Raw genomic sequence first — 21,304 nt, 5'->3', positions numbered from 1 at the left:
TGGGTTCCTATTGTATTCCTATTGCAAGTGAGGTCTGGAAGTGGGGGCCAAGGTGGGTACTAAGGAAAAGAGAGAAGACCAAATGCAGAGTAATCCCGCATCTCCCAGGCTCTGGGCAGTGGCTGTGGTTCTCCATGTTGTCTGTGCTGGGACCCCCAGTGTGGGCCTATTACCCTCCACACATTGTACCACTAGGCCATGATGGCCACAGCTGGCCCCAACTGGCTCTCCTCTCCCAGGCTCTCATTCTTGCAGTTTGCTTGGACTTCAGAGTCTGTCTGTATCTCAGCTTTCTTATCTGTAAAATAAGTTAAAAATACCTCCTCCCTGAGCTACTAAAGTGATAGGTTAGCAAATGCACCTGAAAGCCACCAGGCTTTCTTGGGAGGAGGTGGAGGAAGTGGACAGGTTTCTTCCCCCTATATTGAAAGATCATTTGCTGGGGGGACAAAGCAGTTATGGCTGTACGAAGTCAGAACTGACCTAGCCACATCTTCCTGAGAAGCACTCAGGTGGGACAATCCAGAGCCAGAGTTGGGGCTGGTCTCTGCAATTCTTCCCAGATGGAGTGATAGCCAGGGTCTATCCTCACCCTCTGTAGCAGGATACAGGAGGAGGGAGGAGTAACCCCTGTGCTAGCTCTAGGGCAGAGCATTAGGGCTGGGTCAAAGCTCTGTGAGGTTGTCTTGGCCTGTATGTGAGGCTTTACCAGATAAAAATAACTGCCTTTAAGGACCAGGGCCAGCCCTTTCTTCTCTCCTCCTGTAAAATCAGGGCTAACAGCAAAGGTCCTCAATCTTCTGTGAGAACATCCACTGCCCCCAGTGTGGCCTGTCCATGTGACTGGCTGCTGGTGAGCGTCCTTTTCTTCCCCTTTTGTAGACAGAGTGGGAAGTTGAGGAGGAAGCAGAGCTGTTGTGCCTTGTCTTTGTGTAGGTGGCAAATGAGTGCTTGCTTCCCCAGCAGCTTCTGAGAAAGCCTGTCCTCTCTGTCTTCCTGAGACTGCTCCCTCCTATTTCCTTTACTCCTTCCATGTTGGGGATGCATCTAGACAGGGATAAGGACAAGTGAGTGGTCCTGGAACTCTGGGGAAGCTTGAGCCCCTCTTGTGTGGGCTCTGAGTATTCTTTCACCTGGAGGAGCAGGGTGCCCTTTCTCCTGGTTCCCTCTGTTTCCCTGCCTGCATGCTTACCCAGCCCCCAGTCCTCCACCTGCTCAGATCTCCCCAACCTCCAAGACTCCATGCCTGTCTACCTCCTCGGCAAAACCTCCCTGAGCTACACCTTGAAACCACTTTGAAAGCACAACCTTGGAACCACTAGGTTGATATTTAGTCCAAGTTGGGTAATATTTTATCTCACGTTGTCCACTAAGTTGTTTCATTTGTGCTGGTCTATTTTACTCAAATAAATTACAAAGTTCTCAAGAGCAGAGATCATGGTTCATAAAAATGATCTGAATATCAGATCGCCCTCACTCCCCTGCCTAAAACCCTCCAGGAAAAGCTGGCTCATTGCATAATAAATTGCACAGTCAAAGCCACACTCCTTCCCCTGCATGATTCCCACCCCACCCCAAGGGTCCATGATCCATCCAGTCCTGCCGCAGGCTCCTCTCCTTCCCCCTTTCCAGCTGTACCTAGGCCCGCTGGCATTGTTCCGCTTCTGTCTATCACCAAGCCTCAGGACTAGGCCTGTAGGAAGTTGGCCTGGAATCTTAGCACCACCCTTGACTTCCATTAATCTCTCTTCCTTGGAGAAGCTGTCCTTCACCACTCCATCTCTCCATCCTTGTTTCCTTCATTTCACTTACTGCTGCAATTAATTGTTTAATTTGTATATTTGCGTTTTATCTGTCTCCTAGACGGGACATCTGATGGGGGTAGGGATTATGTGTGTGTCATATACTACTGAATTCCCAAGTCTGGCCTCATGTTAGGCACTTAGTGCATTATTTTCAGGGTGGATAGTAATAATAGTAATAGCTGAGGCAGGCATGATGGCACACACCTCTAATCCCAGCACTTGAGAGGCTGAGGCAAGAGGATTGCTGTGAGTTGGAAACCAGCCTGGGGTACATAGTAAGTTCATGGCCAGCCTGAACTACATAGCAAGAGCCTGTCTCAGAAACAACAAACTAGCAGCTAACATTTATCTGTGTGCCAGGCATATACAGATATTTTATATAAAATCTTTTGGTTTTCCCATTGGTTCTCCTGAGAGGGTAGTACTATCCCATTTTTACAAATGAGGCTACTGGTGATGCTAAGCCCAGAGGTAGCAAGTGACTTAACCCACAGCAATTCAGTGTCAGAGTTGGGACTCAGACCCATGCTGCCTGGCCTGTTCCAGGTTCAACCCCAACTGTTCCAAGCAAAAACTGGATGCTGAGGGTCACTCATTTCTAATACTGTGAGGATTTACTGGAGAGGGTCTGCTTTTCCATGCTTTTATTATTTTACCTGGACTCTGAAAAGTTTAGAGAACAGGGAAGCCAGTCACTGGAGCATTGTCTACGTATGTAAGGAAAGGAGGCTTTCTTTGTGGACACGCTTGGGCTCTGCCACTATCACAGGGAGGATAGAAGGAAGCTTGGCTGTGAGTCTGGCTGGCTCATAGAGAACAATGGCTTTGGTCTCCCTCAGTATGGGTGTTCCCAGCAGCCCAGCATTTTAGCAGTCAGGTTGCCCATTCCCTGCTAGAATACTTCTCTTATTCGAAGCCCAGACCTGACCCCCAGCTTCTCCCTGCTGCTTCTGGGTCTGTAGAGTAACACAGACTCTCTAAGGCCACTTTCCATAAGGGGCCTATATAGGAGGACACCAGCCATATCTGCAGACTTCTTGCTACCAGGAAAGTATGCTCTCCTCTCCCATGCTTTCTCTCTATGACGCTTCTGGATTCTGTCCCCTGTCGGGACTCTGTAGTACAGTCTGGGCATCTTTGGGGCTTTTCTGATTATAGAAGTAATACTTAGTATTTGTAGATTTATTTTTATTTATTCATTTGTTTATTTTGAGATGGTGTCTCACTGCATTGCCCAAATTGATCTCAAATTCCCAACTCAAATGATCCTTCCACCACAGCCTTCCCAGTAGCTGGAACTATAGGCCACTGTGCCCAGCTTTATTATAAGTGATTAAAAAATGTGAAGGTTCACACCGAAGAAAGTGCACCCACACTCCACTATCCCAGACAGTGCTGGGGGCTGGGCCTGAGGTAGTCTGTCACCTCACCTTTCCAAGTGCAGGCCCTGGCACATCTTGGTGTAGACAAGCAGATGACAGATAGGTTTCACTTTCAAGTCAACTCAGGCAGTGAGAAAGTGTCTGAGACTACAACCACACGCAGTGGAAAAGATCATCATGGTCGTTTAGCAGTGTCTGCTGTGGGTTTGGGAGATAGGAAGGTGGTGTGTGGGTTACCTGCTCCTGTCCTTGTGCTAAGTGACAGATACCTGAATTATCAATGAATCTGAACTGGTCTTGAGATTTTTCAAGACTCTGCCCCCTGAGTCCTGGATCTACCTGTTGTTTTTTGAAAGGAAATAGCTAAGGAGTTGGCTTCCCAGACAACCCTCCCTTCCTCTGAAGTGTGATGAGGCAGCTTATGATTCAGGGCATGAGGCCTTTGTGAAAGAGAGACACGGGTCTTGTAATGGACCAGTGAACCCTTATAGCTGTGTGCTGGGTGCTGTGAACTCAAGTGGGGGCTTTGGTGAACTCTGGCTTGAGGGCCACGTCCTGGCTGTCAGGTTTCCCCTCCTTGTGTATAAGGCTGTGATGACAGCTCCGAGATACCAACCACATTTCAGGCACCTTGCCTTTAGTGGCCTTGTCTAGGCAGGATTTAGGCAGCTCAAAGTACTAATCAGTGCCAAAATCTGCCCTGGGCCTGCTGGAATTCTGGTTTATTCACCTCCCACCTCTGCTCATTCTTCTTCTTCCTCTCCCAGCCCATGAAACCTCTAAAGGCCACAGCCACCACCTCCCAGCCCGTGCTCACAATCCAGCAGATTGAGACCATCTTCTACAAGATCCAGGACATCTATGAGATCCACAAGGAGTTCTACGACAACCTCTGCCCCAAGGTGCAGCAGTGGGACAGTCAAGTCACCATGGGCCACCTCTTCCAGAAGCTGGTGAGTCTCCTACAAGAGAGCATCCTCATGCAGAGCTTGGAGCTGCTGGTGTCAGAGGAGGGCTTTGGGAGAGGACTGGTCAGCTCCCACTCTCCTGGCATCCTTGAAGGCCTGGGTCATCCCTGGGTCCTGGCAACACATCTGGGCCTCTGCTTTATGGGGCATCAGAATAAAAGGAATTGACTCCAGCCTGGTGAAGCCCTAATAGTGTTTCCAAGGATGGTGGGGATGTGGGTCCATGGATGCTCTGGAAGAGTCTGCTTTTCTCTCCACAGAGGCTCCTTGCACCTATGCTGGAATGAAGCCTCCCTCCTGGGCTTGGAGTCCCCAGTCCCACTATGGACAGAGAGGAATGTGCCAGACTGGGTGAGGGCAAACATTGCTCACACAAGACCTCAGGGATTCTCTACATCCCTGTGCTTCCTCTGTAAGATGGAGCAGCTGGGTAGAGACTGCCTCACCTAATGGTCATCTCCTGAGGTCCCAGAGCAGATGGCACTGAGAGCCCATCTCTGCTTGCTGCTGTAGGGAAAGGGAAAGGGTTTGAGGAATAAAATTGAGGTACTGACTTACTGTTGAGAGACACTTGCAGAAATCTAGTTTCCAGGGCTTCTACAACACATCCTATCCTGTCTCTGCCTGCGTATCCTCTGGAGGAACACCCAGGTCAGACCCACAGATACCTCACCCAGCTCTTGCTTGGACTTCCGCTGTCACTTCTAACAACCCAGCAGGAACAAAGTGGACTGGGAGCCAGGAGCTGTTCTTCTTTTCCCTGGCTGTGAATTACTGTGGGGATAGAGAGCAGTGCCTTGCTTTTCCTTCCCTGTGCTGAGACTAGCTGAATGGACAGGGCTCTGTGTTTCTCACCCTGGAAGAGACTCCTGCTTAGACACTTCTGGGCCTTGAGCTCAGCATGTTCAAAACTGGACTCACTGTCTCCGAAGTTACCTGCTGCTCTTCCTATCTGTATCTAGTGAGGTTCCTGGAGTCATGCTTGACACCCTCCCCTCCCCAACCTGTCCTACCTCTTTCCCGTCTCCCTTACTCCCATGTCCCAAAGAATCTATTTCTCTTCTCCCCCCGACCTTCCCTTGCCTTCTCCTTGTCCTTCCCCCTTCCTTACCCACCTCTCTTTGGATGCTGACCTTTGCCCACCCCTGGCCTCTGGCTACTGCCTCCCCAACCTTCTGTGCCCACTGATGCAGAACTTTCTCCTCTCAGTTCACTCTGCACTTTCTGACCTTTGCATACTCATGGCTCCATCTGGCTAAAGTGGCTTCCCCACCCCATCTGGCTTCTCTTGGTCAGTTCCCAGTTTAGAAGTGACCTCTTCAGAGGAGTCTTCCCTATCCCGCTGTGCTAATCTTGAGCAAGCACTTAGAACTGCCTGTCTTTCTAAAACCATAAAGATAAACTATTTTCTTCTCATTAAGCACCCCCAGAGCCAGCCCAGCGGGCAATATGTGAATGAATGAATAAATGAATGAACCAATCATGCATGACCTTGCGCATTGGATCTAGGAAGAGCCTTGGCCTTGAAAGAGACATCTGTGTCCTGAGGACTTAGTTTTGTTTTGGGTTTTTTTTGTTTGTTTTAAAATCAGCAGTGTTGGGCTGGGGATTTAGCTCAGTGGTGCTGTCGCCTGCCTTGTAAGCACAAGGTCCTGAGTTTGATCCCTGTACAAAAAAAAAAAAAAAAAAAAAAAAAAGATTAGCAGTGTTATGTGAATAAGCACAGCTTTTTTAAAATTAATTTTTTGTACATTTTAGATATACATAATGATCATATTCATCATAGGGCATTTGTACCTGTACATAATATATCTTGATTCTTCTTTATCCCCAATCCCTTCTCCTTCCTTTAACCCCTCTTCCTCCTTATTTACAAAAGCTTTGTTTCAATTTTTTCCTTCTATTCTTTTTTTTTCTTCTTTCCTTCCTTAGTTTCCTCCTCCGCCCTCCCTTGTTCCCCTTCCTATTTGAACATTTTCTTATTTCCCAATATCTGTTACACATTTTGGTCCTTATTTACCCTTTTGGTTTCTCACACCAGAGAAGAAATGCAACATTTAAATATGTGGGTCCGATTTATTTCACTTAAGAGCATGGTCTCAAGGTGCATCCATTTACCTAGAAATGTCTCGAGTTTATCTTTCTTTATGGCAGAGCAGTACTCCATTGTACTTAAAAAACACCTCTTCTTTATCCAGTCATAGGTTGATGGGCATTTGGACTGTTTCCAAGATTTAGCTATTATGAGTTGTGCTACTGTAAACATGGGTGTGCATATGTTGATGAACCACAGCTTTTAGAGCCAGGTCTCAACTGGGTTTGAATCTCAGCTCTGTCACAGCTTACCGTACCTCTCTGTAACTCAGGTTCTTCATCTGTAGAATGAGAATAATAATGACATTTACCGACTATGAATTGTTGGGAGGAGTGAGTGAGTTAGTACCTGAAAAGTACTTGGAGCAGGTCCTGCAAGGTCGTAAATTATAAATGCTCGACAGTTAGCCATCATCTTTACTGCTATTGTTACTGTTATTATTACTGTTATTAGTAGGGAAAGGCGTCCAGGAGGTAATGTCTTGAGGAAATACCACACTTCTGGTTTTGGTGGACCCAGATTCTTCCCCAAGTGCACTAATGATGAACACCCCATTGTCCCTTTCTGGTCCCTGGAACCTGAGCTGATTGGCTCATGGGGCAGCCTCTCCTGAGCCCTCAGAAGTGCAAAAGAGAGCAAACCAGGGTGGAAGAGTGAGCAGACAGAGCACAGTGGAAAGGCCATCCTGTTGTATCTTCATCACCAGGGTCTCCTGTCTTTGCCTCGGCTCCACAGGCCTGGTTATGAATTTACTACCCAAACCCAGCGCCATGAACTGATGTCTGAGGCCCCAAGGTTACAGGTCTGGTAAGGCCCTAGGTGGAGCCAGGGCAGGCCAGGCATCTGGAGACAGTTTATTTCCAGCTAAAGTCTCGGGTATTGGATTATTCATTACCAAGAGAAGGAAATTAGCATCTCTGCTCTTTGTTTTATGACATCACTCCAGTGCCAAGCTGCTGTTTCCAGGCAACCTCTGCTTCCCAGTTAATGAATTTAGCAGGTTGGGCCTCAGGCTGCCAGCCCTAGGGTGACTAGAGATGGCAGTGCCCATGACCCCTGTCTGTACACAGGCATCTGTACAGGTGGCTCCCACTCCTGGCCCATGAGAGGGTAGCATATCACCCCAGGCATTCAGGATTTACTCTCTGGATGGGAATGGGCGCCACAGAACCTTTTCCTGGAAGAAGACTATGATTTGTACTCTAGCTTAGGAAGCAACTGTCTAGCACCTCTCCTGTAGTTTGGGCCACTGATGGCCAGTACTCTTCTGCAAAAAGACAGACTCCATCTGCCCTGCCTCTTGCTCAAGAGCTTTCTGTTTGGAAAGTCTGGTCCCTTGGACTTCACTGCTTTCCAGATATCCCAATTCTCACTCTTCTACCTAGCTTCTCTGTCTCCTACCCCCACCAGCTTCCACCAAGGGCTCTGTCTCCTGACAGCATGATATTTCACCCAGGACCCCTGCCCAGTCTCTTTCTATCCTTGAGAAATACAAAGATTCTGCAAGGAGCAGAGTGGGCTGGAGTGAGGCGGAGGGGCAGCACACTGTCGTCAGCACTTTAGCAGGAAGCAGAAGCCCCTGAGGAAACCTGGCAACAGCTACACCCTTTGCTACATACTGAACAAAAATTTGAACTAGAAAATCTAGAGATAACAACTAGACAACTTTGTACATATCTCCCAGAATTAATAAATGTAAACTTGGAAGATGAATACCAATTAATTTACTTATTTTGATGGTGCTTGGGATCTAACCTAAGGCCCTGGGCATGCTAGACAGTGCTCTACCACTGAACTACCCTCCTAAACCCTGGCAAGACTTTCCAATCAAAAAAATAAAATATTACAGCCAAGTGTATTGGCACATGTCTGTAATGCCAGCATAGTGGGAATCTGAGGCAGGAGAATCACAAGCTCAAGCCCAGCCTGGGCAACTTAGTGAAACCCTGTCTCAAAATAAAATTTAGAAAAAATGAAGGCTGGGAAGAAAGCTCAGTTAGTGGTAGAGCCCTTGCCCTAGCATGCATGAGACCATGAATTCAGTTCCCAGTACTGCAAAAAACAACAACAATAACAACATAAAAAATTATTTCAGATGAAGGGGAAGTCTCCCCTTCCCTTCCCCTTTTCTCTTGAAATGGCTACTGCTATGAATTTAGTGGGTAGACTTGTACAGTACAGATTGTATTTTTACTACATATCTCTCTTTTTATGACATTGCATGTACTTTAAACCGTGCATATGTTTCTGTATGTCACATTTTGCAGTTCAGTCACTGTTTGCTTTGAAACATGCTGGTGTCGCTACACATAACTCTAGTTTATTTATCTTAACTGTAGCGTGTCTGTGTTCCTATATTGATGAACATTGGTTTCTAGCCCTTCCACCACAAAGAAGAGGGAGGCAGTGAGAACCCTTGCTTGAATATTGTAGGGCACATACATATGTAGGTTTTTTTCAAGAGTAATGCTATCAAATAGAAAGAAGTCATAAGCTACATGTATAGTTTTAAATGTTCTAGCACACCCCTCCACTTTTGATGGTGCTAGGAATCAAACCCAGAGTCACAAGTGTGCTAAGCAAGTGCTTAATCATTTATGTATAGCCCTAGCCCCAGGAACTACATTTCTTTTCATTTTTCTTTTCTTTTTTTTTTTTTTCTTGGTACCAGGGATCAAACTCAGGACTTGGCACTTGCCAGTCAGGTGCAGTACCACCGACCTACATCCCTGACCCTAGTAGTAACCACATTTTTAAAAAGTAAAAATAGGGCTAGGAATGTACCTCAGTGGCAGAACACTTCCCTAATATGTCCAAGGCCTTGGGTTTATTCCCCAGTAGTACCACAAACCAAAAAAACATTGGTGAAGCCAGGTGTGTAGTGCACACCTATATTCCCACCTACTTGGATGGTGTGTAAACAGGAGGATCACTTGAGCCTAGAAATTCTAATTCAGCCTGGGCAATATTACAAGCCCATGCCTCAGGGGGAAAAAAATGAAATTAACTTTATATTTTGTCTATCATTTCAGCATGTAATCAATTTAAAAAACTAACAGTGTCATTTAATTACATCCTCTTTACGTATGGAACCTTTCATTTTGCACTGGCCATATTGCAGGTGTTCAGTAGCCACACATAGCTCTTGGATAGTGCAGTACTGTGGTTTGCATTAGAAATGGATTTGCCAAGCAACAGACATGCTGTGCCTATGGTCAGCCTTATTAGTTATTGACTAGTTACTTTCCAAGTAATTGTACTAACTTAGATCTACAAGCAGGCTGGAACTGTTCATATTTCCCCACATTCTTGCCAACCTTTGATATCATCAGACTTTTAAGTTTTGATGTTTCTAATGGGTATGAAATATATTTCATTATAGCTTTAATTTGAATTTCCACCCTCTGACCCCTTAGGAGGAAATATATAAATACAGCCTGGAGGAGGCCTGCCATAAATTTTTGTCTTTTTTGCCATAAATATTTGAGACATTAGTGAGGTTTGATTTCCCCTTTTTTGTTTGTTTGTTGTTTGTTTTTGGTAGCAGGGATCAAACTCAGAACCTTGTTCTTGTGAGGCAGGTTGTAGAACCACTGAACTAAATCCCTGGCCCAAATTTTTTTTTTTTTTTTAACTCAGGATTGAACTCAGGCCCTTGTGCTTGCAAGGTGGCTGCACTGCTGAGCTAAATCCTCAGCCCTGGTTTCCCCTTTTTGGAAAAAATAATTTTTATTTTTTGAGTCAGGGTCTGACTATGTAGTTCATGCTGACCTTGAACTCACTGTATAGCCCAAGCTGGCCTCAAACTTGTGATCCTCCTGCCTCGGCCTCTCCAATGTTGGGATTACAGGTTTGTACCACCACACCCCAGCTGGTTTCCCTTTTACAGAAAGGAGTGATGGGATCTGCCCTGCCTCCTAGAGGAAGTAAGCTCTTTGTGGTCACAAGTCTAGAGCTGTACTAGTTTCCAGGTGATATGCAGGAGTGTAGTGTGGCAAGGGCTCTGGCTCTTTACAGGCAAGGAGGCAGGGACAGGTACCCAAGGGTCCCTTTAAATGTTGTGTTCTACACTCAGCATGAAGGATGGGGCATTGAGCCACTTCCCTGTCTCCCTGTGCTGTAATTCCATGGTGCGAAAGAGGTGTGAGACATTAAGTGACTGCAAACCCTGTGAGACCTTCATAATGCTAAAGAAAGCCAAATGTTTCAATTAGCAATAATCACGCCTAGGATAAGCCTCATTGGCTACGATACTGTCACTGCAGAAAGCTAAGAAAGCCAAATGTGATGTGTGAATTTCTGGCATGCCAACAAAGCCTGCCCTGCTCTCCTCCCCGCAAGTACCCCACTTGTTAACCTTATTGGCTGAACCAGTTTCCATGGAAACTGTCCAGTTCAAAGGGATACCGTAGTATGTTCATCCCTGCCTTTCCCCTCGTTCCCAGCAATCCCTTTGGAGCTGAGTTAGAGGTTCTGAGTGCTACGGGAGCTCCAGGAACTCTGGTTAATCTTTCATCCATTCATTAATCCTCTTCCCTTCCCACTCCCACCTTCCTCTCTCTGCATTCTCTGTCTCCTCTCTGCAGGCCAGCCAGCTTGGTGTATACAAAGCATTCGTGGATAACTATAAAGTCGCTCTGGAGACAGCTGAGAAATGCAGTCAGTCCAACAACCAATTCCAGAAGATCTCAGAGGTAGGCAGCTCCCTGCGTAGCCCACCAACCCTGAGCTCCTGGAGTGGCTTGGAGCCCTTCAGCTTTTACCTGTCTCCTCCCTTGCTTGGCAGTCAGGAGATCTGCTGCCCTCTTGAGTAACATATGGCCTGACATTTGCTTTTTGCACCTGACATTTTTCCTCTTAATATAAAAGTATTGATTGGTTTGATTTTTTTTAAAATCCCATTTAAGAATAGAGAAAGAAACAAGAAGCCATGGTGACCTTGAGCAAATCATTTCCCTTCTCTTAACCTTTGTTTCTTCTATAGAAAGAGCTGCTTGTACTTATTCAGCTTCTCAAGCTTGCTTGATAAGATTATTGTTTAAAATACAGATTTCAGCCAGGTGTAGGGGTGCACACCTCCAATCCCAGCACTTGGGAGGCTGAAGCAGGAGGATCACAGTGAGTTCAAGGCCAGCTTGGGCTACATAGTGAGCTCAAGACCAGCCTGAACTACATAGTGAGACCCTGTCTCAGAAAACAAAAACAAATAAAATACAAATTTCCATGAACTCTCCCTGGAACTTCCGATTCAGAAGGGTTGAGGTGGTGTCTATTCTAACAACCTCCTGGGTAATTTTTACAATCAGGAAGAGTTAAGGAAGCCTAGTTTGTCTTCTAAAATCCTTGCCAAGTCTAAGACTCTGCAATCTCACAAACAGTGAAACAGCAAGGACCAGTTATGGGGAGAAGCCTTGGACCCTCTGGGTAGGGACATGGCTGTTCTTGCTAGTGCAACTAAGCCTTCCCCACATGCAGGACACAGATATGACATCATCTGCCATTGGCACTTCTATCCCAGAAGTGGCAGGAAGGGGGTGGTGCTCTCAGATCCTTAAAGAACATGGCCCAGCCCATTCTTTATCCAAAACAACCCCAGTGGCATCCCTATGCTACTGGCCCTGTAGGAGGCCCTCAGCTCCAGGCTCAGGGGAAGGGAACCCTGAGGAGGTAGGGATACTTCTGCATTTTTGGAGGTCCTCCCTTAAAAAGATTCCCTTGATCCTTTGATCCCCAAGGTAGCTCCGATGCCAGAAAAGTTGGTGAGACACAGGACAGTTTCCTGAATCTGTTGGGGATCCTGGTTATGCCCAAGTTTGGAATCAGCTGAGAGGCCACATAGGAGCTGGGCAGATAGAAGTGAAAATGTCAGCTTGATTATTAGAAAAAGCTGGGTTGGAACATGTGGTTTTGGGTCAGTAGCCACATGGGACCTGCTAGACACTGACCCTCTGGAAGTAACATCTATTGGATCTTGGCAGGAATGGGAAGCCACAGAGCCCTCCCACAAAAGAGGCAGAGTTTGTCCCTCTAAGTCAAGGTGCAGAGAGAGGAGGCCTGAGCTTGGTTTCTTCTAAACTCATGGATCAGATGAGTCACCCTCTGCTCAAAGGACAGGCTCGGGGGCAGGGCAGTCTCTCTGCTGAGGGGTGGGGTCATAGGCTGGAGAATGGTACTTTCCCCTTATGGCTTCCAGTCCTCCCTGGAAACAAATTGGACTCCCTTGATCTATGTCCAGCGTGGCCTTGCCATGGCTACCTGGGTGCCCAGGGTCAATACGGCCCAGAGAAGATTCAGAATGAATGGGGTTTCCTTTAGCCTGGGCTGGTTGCTGGTTCTCTCTGTGTGAGCAGAAGGTTGTATGCACCCATTTGTAAGCCCCTCTCAGTGCTCATCTATCCCAGAGGGCAGAGCTGGGCCCATGGCCCTCTGCCAGGTAGCTGCTCATCCTGACTCACTCGATGACGATGACAAGGATGAGGCCATTGCTTCCTGCTAGCGCTGCCACTTAATTACTGCAATTAGGCCCTTCTCTGCAGCAGGAGTGATTTCATACCTCTAGGCTGCACTGGAGGGGGCTGTGGAACAAAATTCCCTAAAGCTGGGAATCCAGCACCAGTGAATCCAAGCACCAGTGAGAGACTCCCCCCTCACACACCCCAAATCAGTCCCTGGGGGTTTTCTCTGTCAAGAAACAGCTGGAGACAGGAGTAGGAAATGAGCTCCTGCTGCCTGGGTGTCCCCACCTCCCCCCAGGAAGAGCAGGCAGTATCACCTGGGTTCCTGACCTTGGACTCGCCTCACTGGCTGTCTTCTGGGGACACTCCTCTCCCCTCTGCCAAGTGGGGGTTACATTTCAGCTCCAGTTGCAGCTGCCCTCCCTCTCCTAAGAGTTCGAGCTGGAGCACCTCTTCCTCTAAAACAGAGGAGGTTCAACTGACCATGCAGTCTTTTTCCAGCATGCTTGTTAGTAGCTTTGCCTCCCTTGCAGTCTCTCTGGTGTCCAGCACAGACGGGGTGGGAGTGTAGGTGGGCTGGTGACTGGGTGAGTGAGTCCTCCCTGTATGGGAAGGGTGTAGCACAGACTGCCCTGTGGAGCTCAGCACCTGTGCACTAGGTCTCCTCCCCCAGGTGTGCACAACTTTCCTCCACGTCTCAAGCGTGTTCAAGCCCCAGGGACCAGCTGGCACACCTGGTTCCTGTTACTCAAACCCTGTGTGCCCTGCTCGATGTATGCATAACCCTGAGTAGTGGCTGCTGGGGGTATCGCAGCAGGTGCAGACCTGTGCCTGCTGCACTCACTCTCAGGGAGGACTGCAGCGTTGTGTGAATGGGCTTCGGGGTCTGCTGGAGTCCTGTAACTGCAGTGTTTGCTACAAACCAGTCCCGACTTGCTACCCAGAGTCCCCTTTCTTGCCCACACCCCGACTGCTGGACCGAGGAGGCTCCAGGGAATCTAGGTAGTGAGGCAGAGGCAGACTCCGTGAGTTTCCTTTGTCTCCCCTTATTTGCACTCCCGGCTTTCAGAGTTCCCATTCCTGCCATGTTCACAGTGGTGGCGGTGGCTAGGTGAACAGACCAGGTAGTGATTCCTCTCCTCCCTCTGGCAGGAACTCAAAGTGAAGGGGCCCAAGGACTCCAAGGACAGCCACACGTCAGTCACCATGGAAGGTACTTTGGGGAATGGGCTGGATTCTAGTCACCTTCCTTTGTCTGATTTTGTGAACTATGGGATGTGTGAACGCAGAGTTCTCCCTGCTTGTGTATGTGTGCGCGTGTGTGTGTGTGCATGCGCGCATGCAGTGAATCCAGCCTCTTCTCTCCAGGCAGTGGGCCAGCTACAAACGTGCTCCTCCTTAGGATGCCAGCAGGCGCTCGCTCCCTCCTCCCTTCCCTCCCTCCTCCTGTCTCTCCACGCGCTTCCCGCCCTCCCCCTTGCTGGAGGAGCACTTAGAAGGAAGCGGCCGCTTGATTCTAGAGGCTGTACAGCAGCCACCGGCAAGGTGGCCCCTTGCTGAGTGGCCCGGCTGCTGAAGGAATCTGGGAGCTGGGAGCGATGGCTACACGCCCCTGCTGCAGGGACAGAGGCTGCCATGGAAATTCTCCTCATCGTTCGCTTCTGCTGTAACTGCACCTATGGTAACCCAGGCACCTCTCCATGGGAGGTGGTGTGCCTTAAACTACCTGGGGACTGGCTGGAGTGGGCTTAAGTGTGGCTACAGGATTCGGGGATAGCAGAGAAGGGAGGTTGGACAACTGGTTGGACCTGTGTACACTCCCCTTACAGCCAGCAGGGAGGGGAGTGCTGCTCAGAGCAGGTTGGTTCTGAAATGGAAGGACCAGGCTGGTAGGGACCATGTGTGCCCCCCACAAAAAAAGATCTGTGGGGAACTGGTGGTTTTGCATGTACCTGAGAGGCTTTGAGCAACTTCCTGGAGAGGATGACAGGCTGTGTCTGCAGACAGGGTAGCACTGAAGCCAGGGAGAAAGGGGCAGAGGGCCTGACTGGTAGTTTGAAGCTAGCAGGCGCCAGCCTGGGCTGGAGGGAGAAGTTGGGAATTTCTTTGTTTCCAGAGAGAGGAGAGGAGGCTTGAGAAGCCCATGTATTGTGTGCAAGTGCACATGCTTCTTTCTCTCAGGACCCACTGGGAGAGCAAGGAGCCACTGGGAGGGCAAAGAGAAACAGGGTTACTCCCGGGAGGTTTCCTTCCAGCCTCCAGAGACCTCCGAGCCAAGGTCTCCGTACTCCGCACTGAGCGGGAAGGTTGGGTTGTCGAGAGGGGGTGTGGCAGGCTGCTGCTTTGTGAAGGTCACACACCCACCCTTCAGTGGAAGGAGCCACAGCATCCTCTGTGCAGCTTCCTTAGCTGGGGTGGGAGCTGGTCCACTGGTCCTGGGATAGACGTGCTGTCAGCCTGGCTGTTGCTCACAGGCCTAGGCAGGGAGGTGTCCAGAAGCTGATGGGCTCTGCTCTGAGGCAAGAAGTGCCTTAGGGGTGATCTAAGCTGCCTTTAGCAGGACACAGGATGGGGGGCAAATGTTGCCTTCACATCAGCTGCTGTGGGCCATGTGTGTCAGAGCGGCAGGTGGCTGATTTTAGGACCTTCCTCTTCTCTCCCACCAGGCCTTTTGTCTGTACCCTTTTCAGTCACTTTGCTTTCCCATCTCCGTGGTAACCTGGGGCTCCTCCTCAAATACTGAACTGAGGGGGGTGGTAATTTGCTGGAGGAGAGATAATGGATGAGGTTTCCTGGGCTCTTTCCCAGGGGCTGCTGTGCTGGAGAGGCTGTGTAGGACCACAGTCCCCTCACCTTGCTGGGCTGTGCTGTGTCAAAGGCCACTTGTGATGGAAGCAACCTCAGGGGCAGCAGTTGTGGACAATGTATTTGAAGGGCAGAAGCCTCCCTGTCAGCCACCTGCCCTTTGGCTGATTCTGACACGCTGTGGCCAAGAGGAGAGCTTGACTTGTGCAGAGAGCAGAGGGTACATGCTGTGTTTTGGACTAGCCTAGGAGATGGCTAAGTCTTAGCTTGGCTTCCCTAAAAAGAAAAGGGGTCAACTCTCCCCAAAAGGAAGCTTGGTCTTAGTGAAACAGGCCCGGGGCCTGGAGTTCGGGATTTCTCTGGTCCCTACAATACCATCTTTGAAGTTGTTTTCAAAGTGGTGAATGGGGAAGGGAGGAGTTGGCTCTTAAGGAGAGGCCAGCTCATTCCTGGCAAATCTTTAGAAGAACTCTACTGTAGGTCACTGACCTTTCACAGGAGCTGCCCTCTCCTGAGGAAGAAGTCCGTTCAACATTAGGAGCATGAGTGAACAAAACTTACGGATTTGTGACTGTGAGCAAGTTACATAAATATGTGCCTCAGTTTCATCATCTATAAAATGGGGCTAAAGACAGTTGCTTCCTTTTTAATCACAGGGTATAATGCACACAGAGCAGTTAACTTAGTGCCACGGTCACAGAGCTCTGTGTCATGCCCAGACACCGTAGGGTTCTCCACTACTTTGCTTGGGCACAGAGTATACCCCCAGCAAATTGGAAAATGGCCAGCTTGCCCATGGCAGTGGTCTGACTTTTGGCCACTGCAAGTATTGTTTGCACAGGTACTGGTCAGGGAAGGCTTCCTGGAAGAGGCAGAGAGACAAGTGTGGCAGATGTCAGATGGTGGGCTTGCCAGGCAGGACAGCATAGGGAGGAATGGGGAAGCGGGTGAAGAGGGAGCAGGCAGCAGGCTGGCACAAGGATGGGGCAGCAGCTCCTGGGCCAAGGGGAGTCTCCTCACCCTGAATCTTCAGAGGAAGCAGGCACGCAAGGGCAGGAAAGCTCAAGTTCTGGGGTGCCCTACTCTTGGCCCTCTTGTATCCGACTGGCCACAGGTCTTCTCTGTGTCCTTTCTTCTCCTCACTTTTCCTCCCAACTTCCCTCCTTCTATTCTGCCAAGGCTGTGGCTGTGGGACTCATCCCACAACCCCCATCAGGTGGACACTATACAGGCATATTAATAACCCCCTGAAATCCAACCCGCCATTTGTACAGATCTCTGAGCTTAGTCAGAAACCTCTTCCCCCTGGGACCTGAGAGAGGGCTGAAGAAGCTGACAGTGCAGTGTCATCTTTCCTGGGGGCTGGGAGTCAAGGGCCCACCCTGGCAGGTGTCTGTTGACCTTGTGCTTCCTGCTGACCTTGTGCTTCTGGGCTCATCCTGGGGTGAATTTTCCCCTGAAGATGGGCTGAGCCACAGGTGGGTGGGTGCCTTAAATGGCTTCAGAAACGGTCCCCCCATGAGCTAGTGTCAGCTCACTGTCTCATGATGCCCCAAACCTGATCCTGCCCATTCCAGCTCCTGTGTCCCATGAAGAGAGTCTCTAGAGATTGCTAGATGTGAGAGGGCTAGAAATAAGTCATAGAAAGGGTGTTTGCATTATGCAGTGGTTTTCAACCATTGCTATGCATCCGAATCAGCAAAGGAGCTCTTTGAAAATACTGCTACCCTGGTTTCATCCTGAAGAGTTTTGGGTTTAGTTGATGGGGTAGGTTGGAGGAGGCAGAGGCATCTGTTTTCCTTTAAGAGCTCCCCAGTGATTCTAATGGGCAGCCAAGCAAAGACTTCAGATAAGACTCTTGGGACACTGCTGAGACCGCATCTCCATAGCCAGCAGATTGTCCCCTGAAGTGTCTGCTTAGTACTTCACAGGGTATTTATATCTAGGGCTTCAGGGACTGTGGTTTGGGGGCTGGCTGGGGCATGAGCTCAGGGATCTGTTCTAACCTAGTTCTACTGGACACCCAGGTATGTTCTTCTTTCTCTAACTAGCATCCTGCCTCTTACTGTTTCCGTGGCAGGAGGCCAAAGGTCATGACCCCCTGCACTAGAGAATCCAGGTGCAAGGCCAATGCTGAACTATCATGTTGGGAGGGGTGGGCACAGCTGCCTGCTGGAAGGATTATTGGAAGTGTTGAGCTGCCAGCTGCTTCCTCCACCTGTCCCTGCTGAATCCCAGGAATCCTCTTTTGGTGTCTAGGTCTGGAGGGGTGGGGCACCTGGGGTCTCAGCTAAACTTGCATTTTCCTAGCTCCCTGGGGGCTTCCATTAGCAAGGTCCTACCTGAATTCCTTCAGGGAGTCTGGCCTGCCTCCTGGCCACCCAGCTGATCCTGTTTTTTTCTGGAGGTTCAAGGGAATATATAAAGAAGCATATTTTCTTATAGAGATGAGGCTGAATGTGCAGGCTGGAATGAAACATGCTGTTCCCAACTGATGGTACTAGGCCTTTGACTGAAGGAATATGAGAACCATAGGTATGAGAGAACAGCCCTTCCTAGAAAAATGAAATGTCTTCTTCCCCGATCCTGGAGGCCTGGGTGGGGCCCAGAGGGTGCTGCACAGTGGGATTTGAGGCGTGACATGCAGAGGAACACCTGCTCTGAGGCAGGACAGGCCTAAGGATGGCCCTGGAAGAAGTCATGTCTGATGGGAGAGAGATAAGGCAGGTGTGGGGAGGGACCTAAGTAGCCAGCACTGTGTTTTAGCCTGTTCTTTTGCATGGCCTGCTATGAGAGAGAGTAGTGGTACAGGTGACTTCAGGACCTTCCTTAGTGTCCTGCAAATGAGTGTTCACTTGGGGAAACAATGTGGGTTAGAGGATAAAGCTGGTCTTGAGTTGTTCTTTGTGTTTTATCATCCTTCTTTCCCTGCCTTCCTCAACAGCTCTGCTTTACAAGCCCATCGACCGGGTCACTCGGAGCACCCTGGTTCTACACGTGAGTGTCAGGCCCCCTGAATGGCCAGGGAGGGGTTAGGAGTGTGTTGGGAAGGCACTAGGATCACTGAGAACAGGCCATCCTGGGAGCCAGACAGAGGGTCCCTGAGCCTTGACTGCGCCTGCCTGGCCTGCGGTAACCATGCCAACAGGGCCAGGGCCTAAATATAGCTTGGCTACTAAGCTTGATATTTGGCCAAACGCTCCCTAGGAGGCACTTCCGGCTTGCCCATCCCCTGCATTGTGGTCTGTATGTCCTGGGAGCAGCTGTAGGATAGATTGAGGGGTGTCTTTCCAAGCTGCTTTGTGAAATGAGGCTTTGCCTGACCATCTCCACCAGAGGAAAGACTCATAACTGCAGCAGAAATAAAGAGGAACACTGCGCTCAGCCTGATTGTTCTGGCCCTAATTTTTAGGTCAGATTTTACAGGCATGACCAGATTAGAGTGTGGGTCCCTGCATATCCTCCCTCAGAATTCTATTTTTGAGAATTGTGTGCTCCCCACTATCTTCTCATTGAACTGCCCCCCACCATTCAGCACCCCCAATCTTTCTTTCCCAGGACCTGCTGAAGCACACACCCGTGGACCACCCAGATTACCCACTGCTACAGGATGCCCTTCGCATCTCCCAGAACTTCCTGTCCAGCATCAATGAGGACATTGACCCACGTCGGACAGCAGTCACGACCCCCAAGGGGGAGGTGAGCTTGTATCCCAGCCTCCCATCCAGGCTGAGATAGTCGGCTGACCAGAGCCCCATCCCTGTTCTCTTTCACACATGAACATCCAGTGCCTCTCCATCCCTAATCCCCCTTTGACCCCAGGGTGAGGTCTGTGGTCCTGGTCACCCTGATTACCTATGGCAGTTCAGGGTCTAGGCTAAGAGCTGTAAGTCTGATGTCTCATTAATCCTCACAGATAACCCAATGTCTTAGTCACTTTCTTGTCACTGAGACACAACATCCACATCTTAAAGGGGGAAGAGGTTCATTTTGGCTCACAGTTTCAGAAGTCTTAATCCTTGCATGGTCAAGTGGCTTCAGGCAGAAGCAACATGGTGGAAGGGCCTGGGTGGAAGGAAGCTGCTCACATTAATGGCATCCAGAAAGCAAAGAGAGAAGGCAGCAGTCAGGGAAGGAGATACGGGCTCACAGTGACCTGCCTGTTCCAACCAGACCCCACCTCCCAACAGCAAGTCAGCTATACGGCTCCTGTGATTCATTCACCTTACAAAAGCTCCAAAAGCGTGAGACTTTAAGGGAAATTTTTTTTTTTTTTTTTTGGTACTGGGGATTGAACTTGGGTCTTTGCGCTTGCAAGGCAGGCCACCGAACTGCTGAGCTAAATCCCCGGCCTGGGAAATTTTTGATCAAAGCCACAATACCCAATGAAGCAGGAGAGGAAAATGAGTCTGGAGACTCCAGTCTGGCATGAGATCCCTCAGCCATAAACATCAGAACTGGATTCTGTACCTGGGGCTCTCTGGCCACAACTAATATCATTGCCCATACAAGGGAAGCAAATCGTCCAAGACCCTCATTCTCTCTTTTTTTTTTTTTTTTTTTTTCCGGTCCTGGGGATCGACCTTGGAACCTTTCACTTGTGAGGCAGGCAGCCAAAGCACTGAGCTAAATCCCAAGCCCCAGGTCCCTCATTCTTGAATGCAAACATACCCTCTGGCCAGTATGATGTTTTCAGGCCCCCTGGACCCTGAAAGAGCAAGAACTCTAAGATACTTTTGAGCAACCTGCAGGACAGGTGGACTGGGGCTACTGAGTGAGCCAGACAGCAGGATCCCCTGGCACCAGAGATGGCTGAGGCCACTCAGGCAGCTAAAATGTCTCACGTGGGCACCTAGATGTGGCATAACAGCCTCCCTGGGGGTTTTCTTGGTAAAAAGGTGGCTCAGTGAGGGGAAGCAATGTAAAGAGGCACAGGGACAGTGACCCTTGTGGGTCGGCAGTCTGGCCCAGATAGAGTGCTTCCTGGCCAATAGATGTAATTAAGTGGCATTTAGGAGAGCAGGCTGACTGGGTTTATGTTCCTTGGTTACATTTACCAGAAACCAGTGTCTCCTGGGAAGAGAAGGGAGTGAAGGACAGGGTCTGGAATGTGACAAATGGGGCATGGAGCTGTCTGGCTATGCAGTTCCCAGCCCTGATTTGCAGCATCCCCAAATGTCACTAATGTGTTTAACTCTGGGGATATCTGAAAGATCTCCAGCAGGCTTGGCACACCACCAGTTTCAGGTTGTTTTAATTGTATCCTTTCAACATGCTCACCCACATATTTCAGCATATGTAGGTCGCAGGGTATATAGTGCGCACAGGGAAGGCTGGAGTAGATAGTGCAGCTCCAGAGAAGCTCGCTGGCTCTGAGGGTGCCAGGGAGGAAGCAGCAGAAGTCCTATGTATGGCAAAATGCTCCTGACCACCCAGAGCCCACGTTGGAGGCCTCAGGACTGCCATAGCCACACTGAGGGAAACCCAGGGTCTCCCATCTGTTGGGGTAGTTGAAGAATCTACTGAGATATAGTAGGTGCAAGGCTGAGTGGACCTGCAGATCAAGGTCGATCAAGTTCTCAGGCACATTTGGGAAGGGCTTTGAGAATAGAGGGTGTCATGACAGAGTAGAGAAACCGGGTTATTTTGGACCAGGGTCCATCCAGGGGTTCACTGTTGACAGCTATGGGGAAATGTAAAGCTACCATTTATTGATCACATATTGTGTGCCAGGCTTTGTTCTATTTTACATATACATCTTTTTTTCTTTTTCTTTTTCTTTTTTTTTTTTTTT

General features: G+C 49.2%; 1 protein-coding gene across 3 annotated transcripts in view; it reads left to right on the top strand.

The window, feature by feature from the left end:
* The window catches only part of Abr (ABR activator of RhoGEF and GTPase), a 150,936-nt gene that overhangs the window by 79,790 nt on the left and 49,842 nt on the right, over positions 1 to 21,304 (top strand). For all 3 annotated transcript variants that reach the window (XM_010642189.3, XM_019210375.1, XM_010642188.3), the window contains 5 exons: positions 3,955 to 4,140; positions 10,837 to 10,944; positions 13,858 to 13,918; positions 18,455 to 18,507; positions 19,069 to 19,209. In XM_010642189.3, the coding sequence (XP_010640491.1) occupies positions 3,955 to 4,140; positions 10,837 to 10,944; positions 13,858 to 13,918; positions 18,455 to 18,507; positions 19,069 to 19,209 (549 nt within the window). The remainder of the gene's footprint in view (positions 1 to 3,954; positions 4,141 to 10,836; positions 10,945 to 13,857; positions 13,919 to 18,454; positions 18,508 to 19,068; positions 19,210 to 21,304) is intronic.

Source organism: Fukomys damarensis, unplaced genomic scaffold, assembly GCF_012274545.1.
Source record: "Fukomys damarensis isolate Sample0158 unplaced genomic scaffold, DMR_v1.0_HiC HiC_scaffold_13, whole genome shotgun sequence".
In the NCBI taxonomy this organism is placed as follows: Eukaryota; Metazoa; Chordata; class Mammalia; order Rodentia; family Bathyergidae; genus Fukomys; species Fukomys damarensis.
Note: the sequence above shows the minus strand (reverse complement) of the source record. Positions and strands in the feature narration are given on the sequence as shown.